This window comes from Stegodyphus dumicola, chromosome 2, assembly GCF_044657685.1.
Source record: "Stegodyphus dumicola isolate Sdum_Otavi_A_Nest chromosome 2, ASM4465768v1".
Taxonomy (NCBI): Eukaryota; Metazoa; Arthropoda; class Arachnida; order Araneae; family Eresidae; genus Stegodyphus; species Stegodyphus dumicola.
Window position 1 is genome coordinate 20,042,577 of NC_140769.1, and position 15,876 is coordinate 20,058,452.

Sequence of the window (15,876 nt, forward strand, 5' to 3'; positions counted from 1 at the left end):
AAATTTTTTTTCGTCACAAGATCTGAAATTAATTATTCACAATCTTAATTCCTACCTTGAACATAAAGAATTCGCAAAAAATGCCATAAAACTTCTTCATACCTTTAAGAATACTACCTTATGGAATCTGATAAAAACAGTAAATCAACCTTCTCAATGCTTCACAATAGTCAAGGATCTGATTATAGACTTCTGCAATTTTAAACTAAAGAAAAGTAATTTTTTTCACAAAAAACTTTTTTGTGCTATTCAGTTCAAACACCCTTCTTACGATAAGTTAAAAATACCTAGCATTTTTAAAAAATTTCAGCACTTGCTTCCTGACCAACCACTCCAAATTAAACCCTGTTTTAAATTTGAAAAAACCTTAGGTCAACTGGTTATCAACCACCACATTATACAAGATAATAGCAAATGTAATTGCCAATTGACTGTCTACAAAAAATATGTCGATCCTTTCCACCAACATATTATTACAGGAGATCTTAATATTGTTGAAGATGTTGAATTACGTACCCTTTTGCAACTTGGCACCAAATTTCGTCCTACTTTCGGTATTAATAGACACGTCTGCCTCAAACAATTCAATAATGATCTTGATAAATTTATTATTTTAGCTAGTAATAGATCCAATTTACCCACTACGACTTTTCTTGAATGGAAAGCTGCACTTATTAAAGAATTTCAACGTTTGCTGTTCAAGTCACCTTGTTTCAACTCTTTACACAATAAAAAACGTCTGGAGGATCTAATTCAAAAATTGCAAAATCACTTTATCATCACGAAGATTGACAAAGCAAGCAACAATTTTAGTGTTATTTGACAAAAATTCTACTACAACCTTCTGCATAAAGAGTTAAATAACACCTGCACTTACCAAAAAATCACTACCAGTGCTCAGATTCTTCTCAATAAATTTAAAGCACTCCATAAAAGACTAAAAATACAACCCCAGAAATATAACAACAGGTTTGCCAATCTCTATGCCTTACCTAAATTTCATAAGTCTCCAATAAAATTCAGGTTCATAGCGAATAGTACCAAAAGTTATCTTAAAGAAATAGATTATCTCTTTGCACAAAAACTTCGTATGATAGATTTTGAGGGTTTGCATTGCAACTGGATGATCTCTAGTAACGAACTAGTTCTTAAAACTATGAATTCACTTAAAATAGACCATATCCAATGCTACGACTTTGAAAACCTCTATACATCTCTACCGCTTGAAGAAATTTTTACAAGTTTACTAGCTCTTCCAGATTTATTTCCGCAAATTTCTACCATTCTCAGCTACGAAAAATGGCAACTATTCCTCACCAGCGTGCTCTTCAATAATTTTATTCAATTTGACAATAACATCTATAAACAAGTACAGGGAATCCCTATGGGCAGTAATTTTTCAAGCTCTGTGTGTGAATTATTCCTGTTTACAAAAGAATTGACCTATGTCCGTTCACTCAGTACAGAAGAACGTATCTTTTACCAACACATCTATAGATATATTTATGATGTCATTGCATTTAATAACTACAACAAAATAGAAATAGCTAATATCTACCCTGCATGCTTAAAACTAAATAAAACAAATACAGAACAGCATAATGTAGTCTACCTTGATTTACATATTATAGATTACAATTTTATTAAAGTTTACGACAAAAGAAAAGAATTTAATTTTTCCACACTTAAATTAACTAACTGGAATTCAAATATTTCCAAAAGAGTCATACTCAACACAATTTATTCACAGCTACTTAGAATAAAAAGAATCTGCAATACTGCAAAACACTTACAAGAAGAAATACTATACTTCGTAACTATTTTGAAAAGTAACCTAATTCCTCATAAAATAATTAAAAATACCCTAACAAAAGCTGGCATTAGCTTTACCTATTTTTAGATTTTTTGAATTAGATAATGATATTTTATGCCTAAAGCCCGAAGGACGGTTTAAGATGGATGACTGATTCAGAGAATCTAATGTAAAAATGTACAGATAATTCTTGTTTATTCATTCTCTTTCCTCCAAAATTTTGGCACTTTACTTTTAAATACTATTGTGTAAATAGTTTTAAATTTCTATAATGGCCAATTTTACTGCTTTTATTAACAAATCGGGCCTTTTCGTTTTTCATAGTAGCTTGATCGCCCGCTAGCTTGAAGAATTACGACTTTTTTAACAAATGACTGTTTTTTCCTTTTACTCTTACTTTAGTGGCCAAGTTTTTGTAGTTTTAGCTGAATTGCCATTTTCACTTTGAGACAAAATTTTTTCCTTCCAACTACATGTCAGGAGCCATTTTTGAAATCTTTTCACGTTTTTCCGAGTTTTCCGACCCCCTTCAATAATAGGAGACGAGTTGCAGATAACGGACAATCTCTTCGCATTGGCTAATGCCCACAGAACTTCGCTCCCCCCTACATACGTCATACGACTGAAGTACACAGAAGGGAATTACAAGCACTTTTCAACTAGATTTAAGAGGGAGAGATCTGCATCGCCACAGGTCAGTTTTTTGTTTCTTTTGTTACAACTTTTTCTCGGTCTTAGTAAGACCCACTTGGTTTGTTATCATCTTAATTTTCTTTTATTTTAATTACAGATTTTCATTACAGATTTCTAAAATATATAAAATTGTTAATCTTTAAGCTTGCAGGCCCAGCCCGTATGTTTTTTGTATATTTAGGACTAATAGCAGACCGCTATTTATTTTTGTTTTTATTTTTATTTTAATTTTGATTTTGATTTTAGTCTAGATTTAAGATGTTTCGGTATAGTTTAACATATTTTAACACCTTAATGTGTCATTTTGTGCGGACGCGTCGGGAAATTGGAACAGAGAATTGAGACTATTAAAATTTTCCAAGACACTTTGTCTAAATTTTAAAAAAATTTTGTAGCGAAAAAGTTTCAATTGTCTGTTTCGGCGAAACACGTAATGGGGTTAGCTTGAGTCGACGTTCAAACAAATTAAATTTCCCTTGAAAAGCCAGTTTGGAAGTCGAGTTGGGCTAATTTACCATTTTCCGCTTACTTTTTTTATCTGATTCTGTTTTTTTAATGTTTTACATGTTTAATGGTTTGATTTTCATATGTATTAATTTTTAATACGTGTTGAACTTTTTGGAGCAACAGCTCCTGGTAACTTTTAGGCGAGCTGACTACAATTTTTATATTTTACTTATTTTGCAGCATATTGCGCAAGATGTTTTCTAGACCAAATTGGTTTTTCAAAATTGTAATTACTACCTTGCTTGATATATATATATACACATATATTTATATACTTTTACTGCGGCTGATTGCAACCAAAATAGGAGATGCACACATGTTATAGCAGTCTCACATGCAAAATTTCTACGTTCTGAGGCTATTTGTTTTTCAGTTGTGTGAGATATGTATGTACGCACGTACAGACACCACAAAAAATTCTCTTCAGAATTCATTTAAAATCAGTTTTATAATTTGTTTGGGGGAAAAAAAGAGTCCTTTATTCTGTCCTTACATACAGATATCACGCACAAACATCGTTAAATTGTATTCGATAGTGGTCAAAATGAATATTTGCGTTGAAATAGGATACCCTAAATTTTTCGAGATTACAATACTTCTTTTTCACTTCATACAAGGAAATAAAAATATTGTCAGGTGCATTAGTGGCAGATCCAGCTCCAGCAATTTTAGCACTCTAAGCAATCAGTACTGTTGACATCCATATAAATTAAACCTATTAATAATTCAAAGCAATTTTGATTGTGAATTTAGAAGTCAGTTCTGAAATAAATTCAATTGGCACACTTCAAAAATCAACACCTTTGGCAACTGCCTTATGTCACCTGTACTTGGATTTATTCCTGGTTAGTAGACACTCTGAAACCAAGGCTTTTTGTCTCTTACAGGAGAATAAAAAAAGAGGGCTAAAGAAAATTACAATGTGTGAAATAAAGAGCTGTCTTGCATATGGGAGATTATAAAACTATCTGAAGAACACAGTAATATAAATAATAAAATAATATTACGAATTTCAAACATTTGTATGAAAATTATTCATCCTTAAACACTGGATATCTGATTTATATCACTTTAATGATAAATATTAAACATACAACTGAATCATTTGATGTGATATATATAATTAAGTACCATTTGTAAACTGATATTATAAGCAATAACATATAAAGTACACCCCCCCCAAAAAAAAATTACAAACCTTTACAATGCTGCAATGCAGATGAAAGTAAAGAAAAGGATTTCAGCAAACCTCAGAAAAGAATTTTATTTCATTATTAAAAACACATAATTTTCACATTATACACTAATATAAAAATTATAATATTATGCATCAAGTATATAAAAAGTTAAATACAGTATTTTAAGGATAAAAAAGAAAAATTTACTTTTTGTCCCACTTCATCTCTGATAACAATGTTTCCAATAGTTTTCAGCAGCTGGCTAAGAGACGACAGAGAAGAGATGGCACTTGATAAATATTCCTGAGAATTCTTGCGTAGCAGAAAATCCACTTCCTGGCAATGCATAAATATTTTTAGCTTATGTACGTAATTTTAAACACCCAGTTTCACAGACAACTGAATATACATCATATGTGTGTATGACAAATTACAATACAATCTCAATAATTAAAATGCATGTAAAAATAGGTACCATTATATAAAAATGGCTATGTGAAGCAGCAAACATATGGAAGTAATAAAACTGTTACAAAAAAGGGGGGCAAAACAATATTATACTTCCACTTTTTACATAAAATTTCCCAGTTCCAATTATTTTGTGCATATGATTTTTGAGGGACATATCTGTCAACTCCCAATTTACTGATATAATACCAGGACAATTAAATATAGAGGAAAGTGGGATAACCAGTATTATGATTAACAGAAAAATACTACAAATTATTTATCTGTGTTTTCAAGAAGTTTCATCCAGAAGAAAAATTCCATCTAGTTACGTAAATTAAATCAGCATTAAAAAATAATAATAAGAAAAACTACAGTACACTCCCGATTATCCGCAGAATTGGGTGGCGCAGCCGCCGCGGATAACAAAAATCGCAGATAATCCGAAAAAAGCTAAAAACGGGTATAGCAAAGGAGGAAACAGGCAAAGATGGAATATCTTTGCAAAATCGTTTTATGTACAATAAAACGTAAAATAAACAGCAAGAAATGTTTAACTAATGCTTAATATTTTAGTATATCACTCAAAGATAACCTAAAATGCATATTGTTAATGAAAACAGAAAAGTGCTTTGAACCCAGTCATTTGTGTTTGCTTCTTGCTTTGCAAGCATTTTCTCTTGATCCGAGATTGTATTTTTCGTAGCATAAGTTTCTCGGCCAACTCCGTGTCGTCTTGTTCTTCCGAATAGCTCAGCAGTCCATCGACTTGTTGCAAAGCCGCTTCGTGAGTCTTCCGCATCTTCACAGTGGGCTCTTGTTCACCTTCACTTCGTTGTCCTTCATTCTCGGTCTCTCCCTTTGCTTTCTTCATAATTTCGTCATCTGTCAAGCGTTCGAAGCCAGGTTCGTTGACGTCACACTCCAACCACTCGTTAATGTTTTCAGCATCGACGTTCTCATCACCCGGAACTGTTTTCACCATATCAGCAAGAGTTGCTGTGGGCGTGTCTACATCTTCATTCTCTTCTTCACAACTCAAAGGGCTTAGGTTGTTGGCTTCAACTTTAGGCATGAGTTTTCTCCATGATTTTATGAGGGTTGACGGTTTTACTGAGTCCCATGCAGATGCAATATCGTAGCTGCTGTCCAAGATTGTGTAGTATTTCCAAAACTCTTTCAGATGATAACCTTCTTCAATTTTGGTCATTAGCACCTTGGTTTGGTATGTTCTCTTCATTGTTGCAATGACACCTTGGTCCATGGGTTGGATTAGCGCAGTAACGTTTGGGGGCAGAAACTTTGCAAAAATTTGTCCATCAGAAGACTTTAGCACGCTTGTTGCTGGGTGAGAAGGTGCGTTGTCGATCAATAGCACAGCTTTTTCAGGCAGGTTTTTCGATTTAAGATGTTTATGCACTTGAAGAACAAAGATTTTTTCGGACCATTCTTGAAAAATGTTTCGGTTCATCCAGCCTTTTTTTTTGAGGTGGGGTTAAAGTAATCAACGGGCAATTTCTATCCTTGTGCCTTTGAAAGACCTAGTTTTTTTTTTTTAACTTTCCAATGACAAAGTTTATGTCCACCAGTAGCGTTACTGCAAGACATGATAGTGATCCTTTCCTTGCTGCTTTTATGAGCCGCTTTACTTCCACTTTCAAATGCTAAAGTGCGAGTGGGAAGACATTTCCTCAAAAGTCCCGATTTGTCGGCATTGTAAATTTGTTCAAAAGATAGCTCTTCTTTTAAAACAAATTCTTCAAATTCATGGCAGAAATCGTTGGCTGCTTGTTGGTCACCACTAAGTTCCTCCCCATGAAGTCTAATTTCTCGAATTCCATGTTGCTGCTTAAAACGAGTCAACCAGCCAGAAGACGCATCGAAATTTCCTTTCAAGCCTAACAACTCAAAAAAGGATTTTGCCTTCGCCGCAATGATAGGACCATTTACAGGAATACCCTCTTTTCGAACTTGAGCTAACCACTCTGTCAATGCCGTGTCTAGCTCATCAAAGTTTCATAGTTTTTCGCGTTTTCATTGCGGAAGCACTGTCCGACATTGATACAAATTTTCACCAATTTGTCTTTTTGCTTTAGAATGTCACGCATTGTTGTTTCCGCGATTCCGTAATCCAATTCCATCTGCTGCCTTGTAGCGCCGTTTGCTACTCTGGAAATTAATTCTCGTTTTTGCGCAATCGTCAACACAACCTTCTTCATTTTCCTGACATTTTAAATCGATAACAAAAAACACAAAACCAAAAAGCACAAGCACTGAACACAATAAAAGATAAGAAATTAACTCTGACCAGTTCGCAAACACTATCAGGCTTAAACTAACAATGGCGAGTGGGAGGAAGTGGAATTTTATAAAAGTAAGCTTAAACTTTCGATTATATCAAATAGAATTTCCGATATATATTTGTTAATATAATATGTAAAGGATCTAAAGCGAAAGTATGTTTTGAAATCCGAAATGTGTTTATCAATTTCCCGCTGCTCGGCGGGGGCGTAAGGAATTGGAAGTTGATCTGTCAGCACTATTATGTTTATCTACTATTATGCACTTATCTTCAGCGCAGATGTTTTTATTTTATTTGGCTTATAATTCCTTACCAAATGTAGTATTTCATCTCGATATGCTCCGTCTTTGATATGATTTAAAACAAGTTCCTCGTCATTATAATTCGCTTCCGATAGCGAAGAAAGTGACAGAGGTTATTGAAAACGAAAAAATTTCGATTGGCAAATTAGTCGGTGTTCTCGACACAGCAATTATAGGACTTGAACAGCGGAACTTTGTAACTGAACAAGAAATTATGTCTGTTTAATAGAATTAAAGAGAAAGTATTATCACATGAAATGAAGCAAAACTTAAACAACTTACATTGAAAGAAATGTTTAATAAAGTAAACAAATAAATATTAAGCTTTTTCTTTTTGCAGATTTTGATACCCTTTAGATCATAATTGTTCTTTATTTCATAAATTACGGTTTCATATTTTTAATTTTAGAATTTCTGCATGCCATCTTACGAGATTTAAACTGATGATCTATAATCCGGAAAAATCGATAATCCGGAATCGCCGAAGTCCCGATGAGTCCGGATTAACGACTTTTGACTGTATACACTTATCTATTAATAATAAAAGCTAATACAATGTTAAAAGCTGCAGGAAAACAATATGTATTTGTATTGGAAATTGGTCCAGAGGTTTTCAGTTACTATTTTTAAGAGATTTTATATTTATTCACTTTTTGGCTGAAATTCTCTTCATAAAATGGTATAGTAAGCAGCTAAAGAAGCAGTTAAAAATGTGCAAAACAAGTTTTGAATGAAATAATAAGTTTCTTCTGTAGTATTTTAAATAGAATTGGTTTTTAACACGGTGAACAACTTTGGTTAACTGATTGTAAAGTTGTCAATTTTCTTCCATGGTTTTGTTATAATAAAAAAGTACCTAAAAATCTGTCCCAAAAAACTGACTGGAATCTCAAAATACTTGAACAGTAATTTCACAGTAATTTAATATGCATAATAATATCTACGTAAACAAAGTTATTAAAAATCAGTTTCATTATACTATATCTGTTATAACTTATCTCACTTCTCTGAGAGCAATATCAGAACATATATTTTATCAAGCTGCCAGGCCTACGAGTGCATCTGTTATTCATATATGGCTTATGGGCACCTTGTAAATGACAGTATAATTTTGCCATAACCATTTTGAAGAAGAATCCCCTGAGGGTTTAGTCCAAAGTCTTGCACTCCTAATTTCCCTACTACCAAACAACTCAAGAGGACTTTCAATTAAACATGTATTTTAAGTGCCCTCATAAAACTCTACACATAAACATCCATTCAAACTCATGTACAATGAATGATATGCCAGCCAGTCATGCTTATCACTATACCAATCAGGGTGGCATTGCTAGATCTTAACTTCTGCACGTTTCAATACTTGCAGAAATGAGATACATACCCATTTATGAATACTTGAACTTGGCATGACTTGACAATTTTCATCACTGAGAGAATCCTATACAGAAAGAAATTTTTCAATTAAACTGGTGTAAAAATGAGTTAAATATCAATGAGTATGACATAGATGAAGAAAAGGATCATTAGCTAGTACATAAAAATGTAGATGTGCTCATGGATGATTGACGAAGTTCTTCCTTTTTGGAATAATAACATCATTAATGTAAACACATACTATTAAACTAAACTGGGACAAGACATACATATGTTAGTCAATGCATACAAACATTCTAGTCACATATTCACAGGAGAAAAAGAAAGATGACAAGCTATATATTAGAAGGACAGACACTATATATTATATATATATTATCGATATTAAGATTAAAAATGTTCATTCACTCTATTTCTTAATAAAAGAACACAATATTGCTTTATTACTATCGACAAATAAAAATTTTGGTTTGTTATCTAAGCATAAAAGACTACTGTTCTAATTACTCAATATAGTATTATATGACAGAGGTTAATGCTAAAATGATACATTTTAATGTATCATATATTATCAGCATTCGATTATTTTGAATAGAAATGAGAAATAAGCAAATTAAAAAGAAGAAGAAGAAGACTTTAGGATCTATTACAAATTAGAATTTTATCCAAATATAAGTGATAAAAATCTTTAAAATAAATTTTATAAGTCATGAAAAGTAAAAGAATATAAAGATGCTTAATTACTTTAACAAATAACAAAATTCAATAATGTAAAAATATTGACAATTAATATTACATCTACAAAGAAAGCATGATCTCATTTCAACTGATAAAGAATATTTATATTTTTCTTTTGAATATGCTTACTTCTTTTAATTGAAATTAATATGCTATTATAAGGTTAAATTTTGTTGTTTGTTAAAATTTTAAGTGCATTTATTGGTTCATCCAGAAAATTTTGCAGTTTTTTAAATCAAAGTATATTTAAATCCCCCCCACTTTTTTTTTTTTTTTTTTTTGGCTTGCTGCTAATAAGTGACCTTTATTCAACCCCATATGGAAAATGGGTATTCCTGCTCATGCATGTGTTATTTTTGCATGTATTGTATTGTTATAGATTGAATGTAATGAATTGTAATTGACTGAATGCACACAGAATTGATGATGGCTTAATAAAATTTATTTTACAAAAAGGAACACGTCACAGTTCTTGAACTTTCCACAAAGATACTCATACAATGCTTTTCAGTATCACAGAGTAATTACTCTTATCAGTATCACAGAGCACAATTAGTAATTACTATTAAGAATGTTAAAACACAATGCAATGCAAAGCGCACCTAAAGAGCAAAAGTGACACGGAAATATCTGAATACTCCGAACTCACACTGAACTAACAACAACTGAGAAACTGGCTCTCTCCATGGCAAACTGTAATACCTTCCACTTCTTGAAACTACTGGAAAGCATATGAGAGCTGGATATGGTTATGATTACTTATAGGATGAATTACAGTTATTCAATTACAATACCCATTACAGTTATACAAGGATGGGACCAAAATGTAGCCCAAGTTTGGCACCTTTTGGTGATTTCTTGCCATTTAGTTGGGACAACATTTAGTCCTCACGACAGCTAGACATGCGGCACACAGTTCAGAATTCTCTTACTTCACCGATCTGAGACTTGATTACAGCAGTAGTTACCTTCGGATGCAAGAAAAATGTCCTTCTTTAGGACACCTTGAGACTTAACTGACAATGATGAGCTAAGCGAGAGGGATTCTGAGCATTCTTTTCAATTTAATAAGACTTCTGTTACACAAAGAGGACTTTCTGAGATCTCCCCAAAATAGGAAAAACAAACAGAAGAAGATGAAAATGATGTCAGAGACAAGATATACTAATGACAAACAAGCTACAATGGAATAAAATGAAAGTGAAAAACTTTAGAGATGACCCAAAAATATGGAGCTGAAGAATTTCTAAAGAGATTCACACAATCTAATGGCAAAGAACCCATTCTTGTGGAGCAAACCTTGAATAAAAGCAGAACCGAGGAAACAAACCAGAAGGATGAGAAAGAAGGCAAGTAGATGTCCACAAGAAAAATGGCAAAAATTCTAGAAAAAGAAGTTCGAATGGAAATCACTAAAGAAAACAGATACGAAGGGCTGAACTGTGCAGAAAATCCAGACGAAGGAGGAGCAACAGAAGAAGAAAAGCCCCCTCCAATTGTATTACAGCAGAAGACGACAGATTGGATGAAACTGCTTATACAACGGATTGGATGAAACTATTTGATGAACTGCTTATACAAGCCAGTGAAAATACGTTTGAAGCCAAAATGAAAGCTACTTCCATTTATGTGAACATTAAACACATTGCTGACAAAAATTCTTCAAGATAGAAGTATTCCTTTCCATTCGTTCCAGCTGCTGAGTGAAAAACCGCTAAGGGTGTATTGAAGAATTTACCGGACACAGTCACTGAAGAGGCTATCCAATACGGCTTAGAAAAAAGAAAATTTCTTGTGACAAAGGTGAAACAGTTCCGAAGAAGTCACAAGAACAATTTTGAGAAGTTCCCAATACTCCTTGTCGAACTGAAGCAGCGGGATTCACGATCCACCAGCTAAACAATATGTTCAGTGTGAACATTAAGGTTAAAAAATTTGTGCTAAAAAACAGACCATTGCAATGTTACCGGTGCCAGGGATATGGGCATTCCCAGCATCTCTGCTCCAACCCTGAACATTGTTTCAAATGTGGGCAACACCACAGAAGCAAGTTATGCCCGTTAAAACATGAAGAAAAACCCACTTATATTAAACTTATATTTTTATAAGAAAGCACACATAAGCTTGTACCATGAATGCTCGGCATATAAGAAAAGATTTGAGAGAAAGATGATCCCTCCAAAACTGAAGACACCAGTTCCCACCTTAGCAGACTTTCCCCAGCTGATCTAAACAGATGAAAAAGTAGAAAAGAGTGAATCGAAGCTATCATACAGAGCTCAAGTTAAGATGAGAATACAGCCCTCCCCCCCCCCAAGATGAGATGTCTGAAGCAGTTTCCTGGCTGCAGGATAAGAAAATCAAAAATTTCCTAAGCACAATTATCGCAAGTATCAAGAAGATCAGAGCAGCAAGGAACGCTGCCAAGAAGTTTGTAGCAGGGTTCTAAGCTGCATTAACATTGATGAAGTTTCCAGAAAATGAAGATTAGACTTTGCACTCTCAAGATATATCAGGTACTTCATTTTGAACTTCAAGCGGTTTCTCTCTGAGTCAAGACTTGGGAGGGTGATCTCATATGTGATTGGCTCGGACGAATCAACACTCTCCATTTTAGCAAAGTGATTTTCACAGTTCGTACGGCAGCCAATGAAGAGAAAGCCATGACCAGATGCTCTTTCAAGATTTTCACATGTATGCAAGTACATGTTTAAGTTTCAGCTTTAATGGCACTGCGCTTTGCCTTAGTTACAAAAATCTACCAACGCCTTAGAGCACATTTTCAAATCAGGCAGTAAAAGCAGTAGATCTGCTAAATGCTGCCAAATACCAATACAAATTAACTGAACTTAAGTCGCCAAAACACATATAATTTCATTAAAATTATTTACTATGCACAAAATTCATTACAGTATCATTATTTTTGTTTCAATGCAATGATAAAATGCTTTTTTACTTCACAGAAAATTAGGGCTATACAGCTCATAAAATTTATGCAGTATATAATTAAAATGCTATTTCTGATGACACAGAAGATACTCTGAGAAGTTTAAGCACACAAATTTCAGCTCCAAAATTGATGTTCATTCTGGACATTATTCCTTTGTATGACAGAACTTGCTAAAGAAACTATCTCTGAAAATTTCCATTACATAAAATCTGGATCTAAATATTCCAAAAAACACAATACATGATTGTTCAAAGAGGACAGGGTACATAAAGCTGGTATGATGCGTGGATACTCAATACTTTGACAAAAACAACTGTGCTTGCTTTGATTTCGGCTTGTGATTCGTTTTTGAAATGATATAAAGAAGCTTGTTTTTTTAACTTCCTATCATTCCAGCTGAGAAGTAACTTCAAAATTCCCTGAATGGTTCTGAAGTTCATTTCTATAAAGGCTGTCAAACAACATTTTGATAACATTTTTTTTACAAATAAATTTAAAGACCTATAATTTTAAGAAATGTTACTTGCACTTTGTGTACTTTATATAGTGCCATGAGAGGTAAAAACTTTGCAGTAGATAATTAACATTTCCATATGAGTTAGTACTTATAATTTAATCCCACTTACCATTTCTGGTAAACCTAACAACAACCGAAATTGACTAAGAAAAACTTCCATCACTGCATGCACATCAAGATTTACAGTATGTGGTAAAGATGAATTTTCTGGCATAGGACAATTGAACATCAGAAAACCACCCCATTGAGGCAACAGAAAGGCATTTGAAGAGACAGGCTGCCCTAAAAAATATTGTGATATATTCATAAATTAGGAAGGCACAATAATATTTACTTATTGTTCGAATAATAATATAGTAGAATTCTGATAATCACATACAACTCAATTCTTGAATTCCTGTATGTTCGTGTTTGATTTTGAAAGTAAACAAACAAAGTTTCTATTTTCAGATAATTTAGCATGACAACTTTCTTTTGTGTATATATACATATATGAAAATAAATATTTTAGAGAGTAATTAAAATATGAAATATTAGAAAAAAATTTTACTGAAAAAGCAAATTTATTTAATTATTGAAATTATTTAGCATTTTCTGGTCCACACCCGCTTTTTTTTTAATAACAAATGAAAACGACTCGTCGTGCCCATGTCTCATATGGGCAACCAAAATGAATAAATTTTGTCATTCCCGTATCTCACATAGGCTCTGCTTTTGCAATAAAAAGGTCAAGGAATAACAATTTTTATCACGCCCATATCAATTCTATTTACACAGATGGTAGCACAATACTTGTAAGTTGATTAGATAACAGTAGTATGTAGATTCAGAATATTTTTTCCGTTAGAACATATTTTGAAAGGATGCAGTTTCAGTGCTCGTCGCTTTTCCATGTTTAACGTTTGTAAAATGAGTAGTTCAAGTGAATAAGATGACTTAAGTCTTGAAGAATCGTGAAGTGATTCAGAAGGCAGCTTTTTTTCAGATGCTTTTGATTCTGAAATATCGGATTCTGAAGATAGTGACGATCCCACACAACTTTTACTAGGTCACCAATGGAACCAAATTATGTCGGATGTCCCAGATATTTGTCCTCCACGTTTTGAGTTCAAATATTTACCTGAAGTTAATATTTCATTCCAAGCCAGTGCACACATTTTACAATATTATGAACATTTTATAAATGATTAAATAGTGAATGTGATTGTAAAAGAGACTAATTGTTATGCATCTGAAATGAATGCATGCTGAGCAATCAGGTAATGTTGTTGGGAAAAGGAAACTGAAAGGTAGAAGAGAATGGAAACCCGTATCGGCACATGAAATTCATTTGTTCCTTTCACTTTCAGTTTTACAAGGTATTGTAAAAAAACCTGACAAAAGCATGTATTGGACTAAGAAAATATCAGAAGAAACTCCTTTTTTCCATAAGATAATGTCATATAATCGATACTGTGAAATAAAAAAATACTTGCATTTTGTGAACAATGATTCTTATGATCCATAAAATCATCCTAACCCAAAACTCTACAAAATTTAGCCTGTCTGTGAGCATCTGAATAAAGTATATCAAAAAACAATTACTCCAGAAAGAGACATTACCTTAGATGAAACGCTGATGTTGTACAAAGGATGTTTATCCTGGCACCAATACATACTCTTGAAAAAAGCAAAATTTGGTATCAAAATATATATGCTAAGAGAATCTAGTTTTCGTTACATATGGTCATTTATCATATATACCGGGAAAGGTACTTTGTTTCATCCTAAATTCTGGTCTTTCTTGGTACCTTCACAAGTTGTTATGATTCTGATGATGCTATTATTGAAACAAGGTTAATGCATCACCTTAGATAATTATTATACTTCACCAGAATTATGTGATATCCTTTTGACTTATCAAACAGATGTGGTTGAAACTATTAGACAAAACAAAAAAGATTTACCTTTAGCATTGAATAATAAAAATTTAAAACTGACGAAGTTATATCATTTAGACGGGGCAAAATCCTCACTCTCAAATGGAAAAACCTGAAGGAAGTAACAATGTAATCATCTTTTCATGATTCTGAAACTGTCGAAGTAATGAAAACTGAAAAGGTAAAACCAAAGTTAAAAACTGAAAACAAAACCAAAGGTAGTAATTGACTACAACAAAACAATGGGAGGTGTGGATCTTGTAGATCAGTATCTTTCTAGTTATCAAGTAGCAAGAAACGGTGATAAAAAATATTATAAAAAATATTCTTTCACCTTTTAGACCAAGCCATTTTCAACGCTTTTCAAGTTTATAAAAAAGTAGGCGTAAAAAAATCACATCTAAAGTTTAGACTGGATTTAATCGATGAAATAATTGACAAATACCATACTTTTATCAGTTTTTGAAGACGAGGTTGACCTTCGAGTGAAACGCCATCAAATCGTTTATTTGAACAACATTTTATTAAAACTGTACCACTTACAGAAAAAAAAACCTTCCAGATAATGTAAAGTGTGTTCATCAAAGAAGAATTCAAAGAAAACGAATTAGGAGAGAAACGAGGTATTATTTATTGTAAAGACTGCGATATAGGACTGTGCATATCAAGTTTCAAACTTTACCATACCCTGAAAAATTATTAATTTTTGAAAAAAATATTACAGCTATTATTGATGCTGAATAAAAGCCTTACCATTTGCAGATAATAATGTGCGTTATTTAAACGTACGTGATTTTTCTCTCTCCAAAATTTACATGTAATCTTAAAGGCCTGTATTGAAGCTTTTCTGCCTAGCTTGAGTGTAAGAGGAAAGCCAAATATAAAATAAAACAAGGTAAGTTAATAAAAAAATTTATATACTTAAAAAAACTGTTAAATTTAATGAAAAATATAGTGTTTTTATATGAATTTATTTTAAATTTCATAAGCATTAAAAAACATTAATAAAAAATTGATGATTTTTTAATAAATTTTGCGATGAGTAAGGGGTTAAGAAAAGTAATTAAAGTAATTTCATTGGTGGATATACAATTTTTCTATGTTACTTAAATGCTTTTACAAAAAGAAAACCTAAA

General features: G+C 32.6%; 1 protein-coding gene across 1 annotated transcript in view; it reads right to left on the reverse strand.

The window, feature by feature from the left end:
- Positions 1-15,876, reverse strand: part of PIG-S (phosphatidylinositol glycan anchor biosynthesis class S) — a 105,531-nt gene that overhangs the window by 13,005 nt on the left and 76,650 nt on the right. Inside the window, exons 10-12 of the mRNA XM_085810504.1 lie at positions 12,931-13,103; positions 8,624-8,680; positions 4,399-4,527 (exon numbers count right to left, since the gene is read on the reverse strand). Of these exons, the coding sequence (XP_085666630.1) occupies positions 4,399-4,527; positions 8,624-8,680; positions 12,931-13,103 (359 nt within the window). The remainder of the gene's footprint in view (positions 1-4,398; positions 4,528-8,623; positions 8,681-12,930; positions 13,104-15,876) is intronic.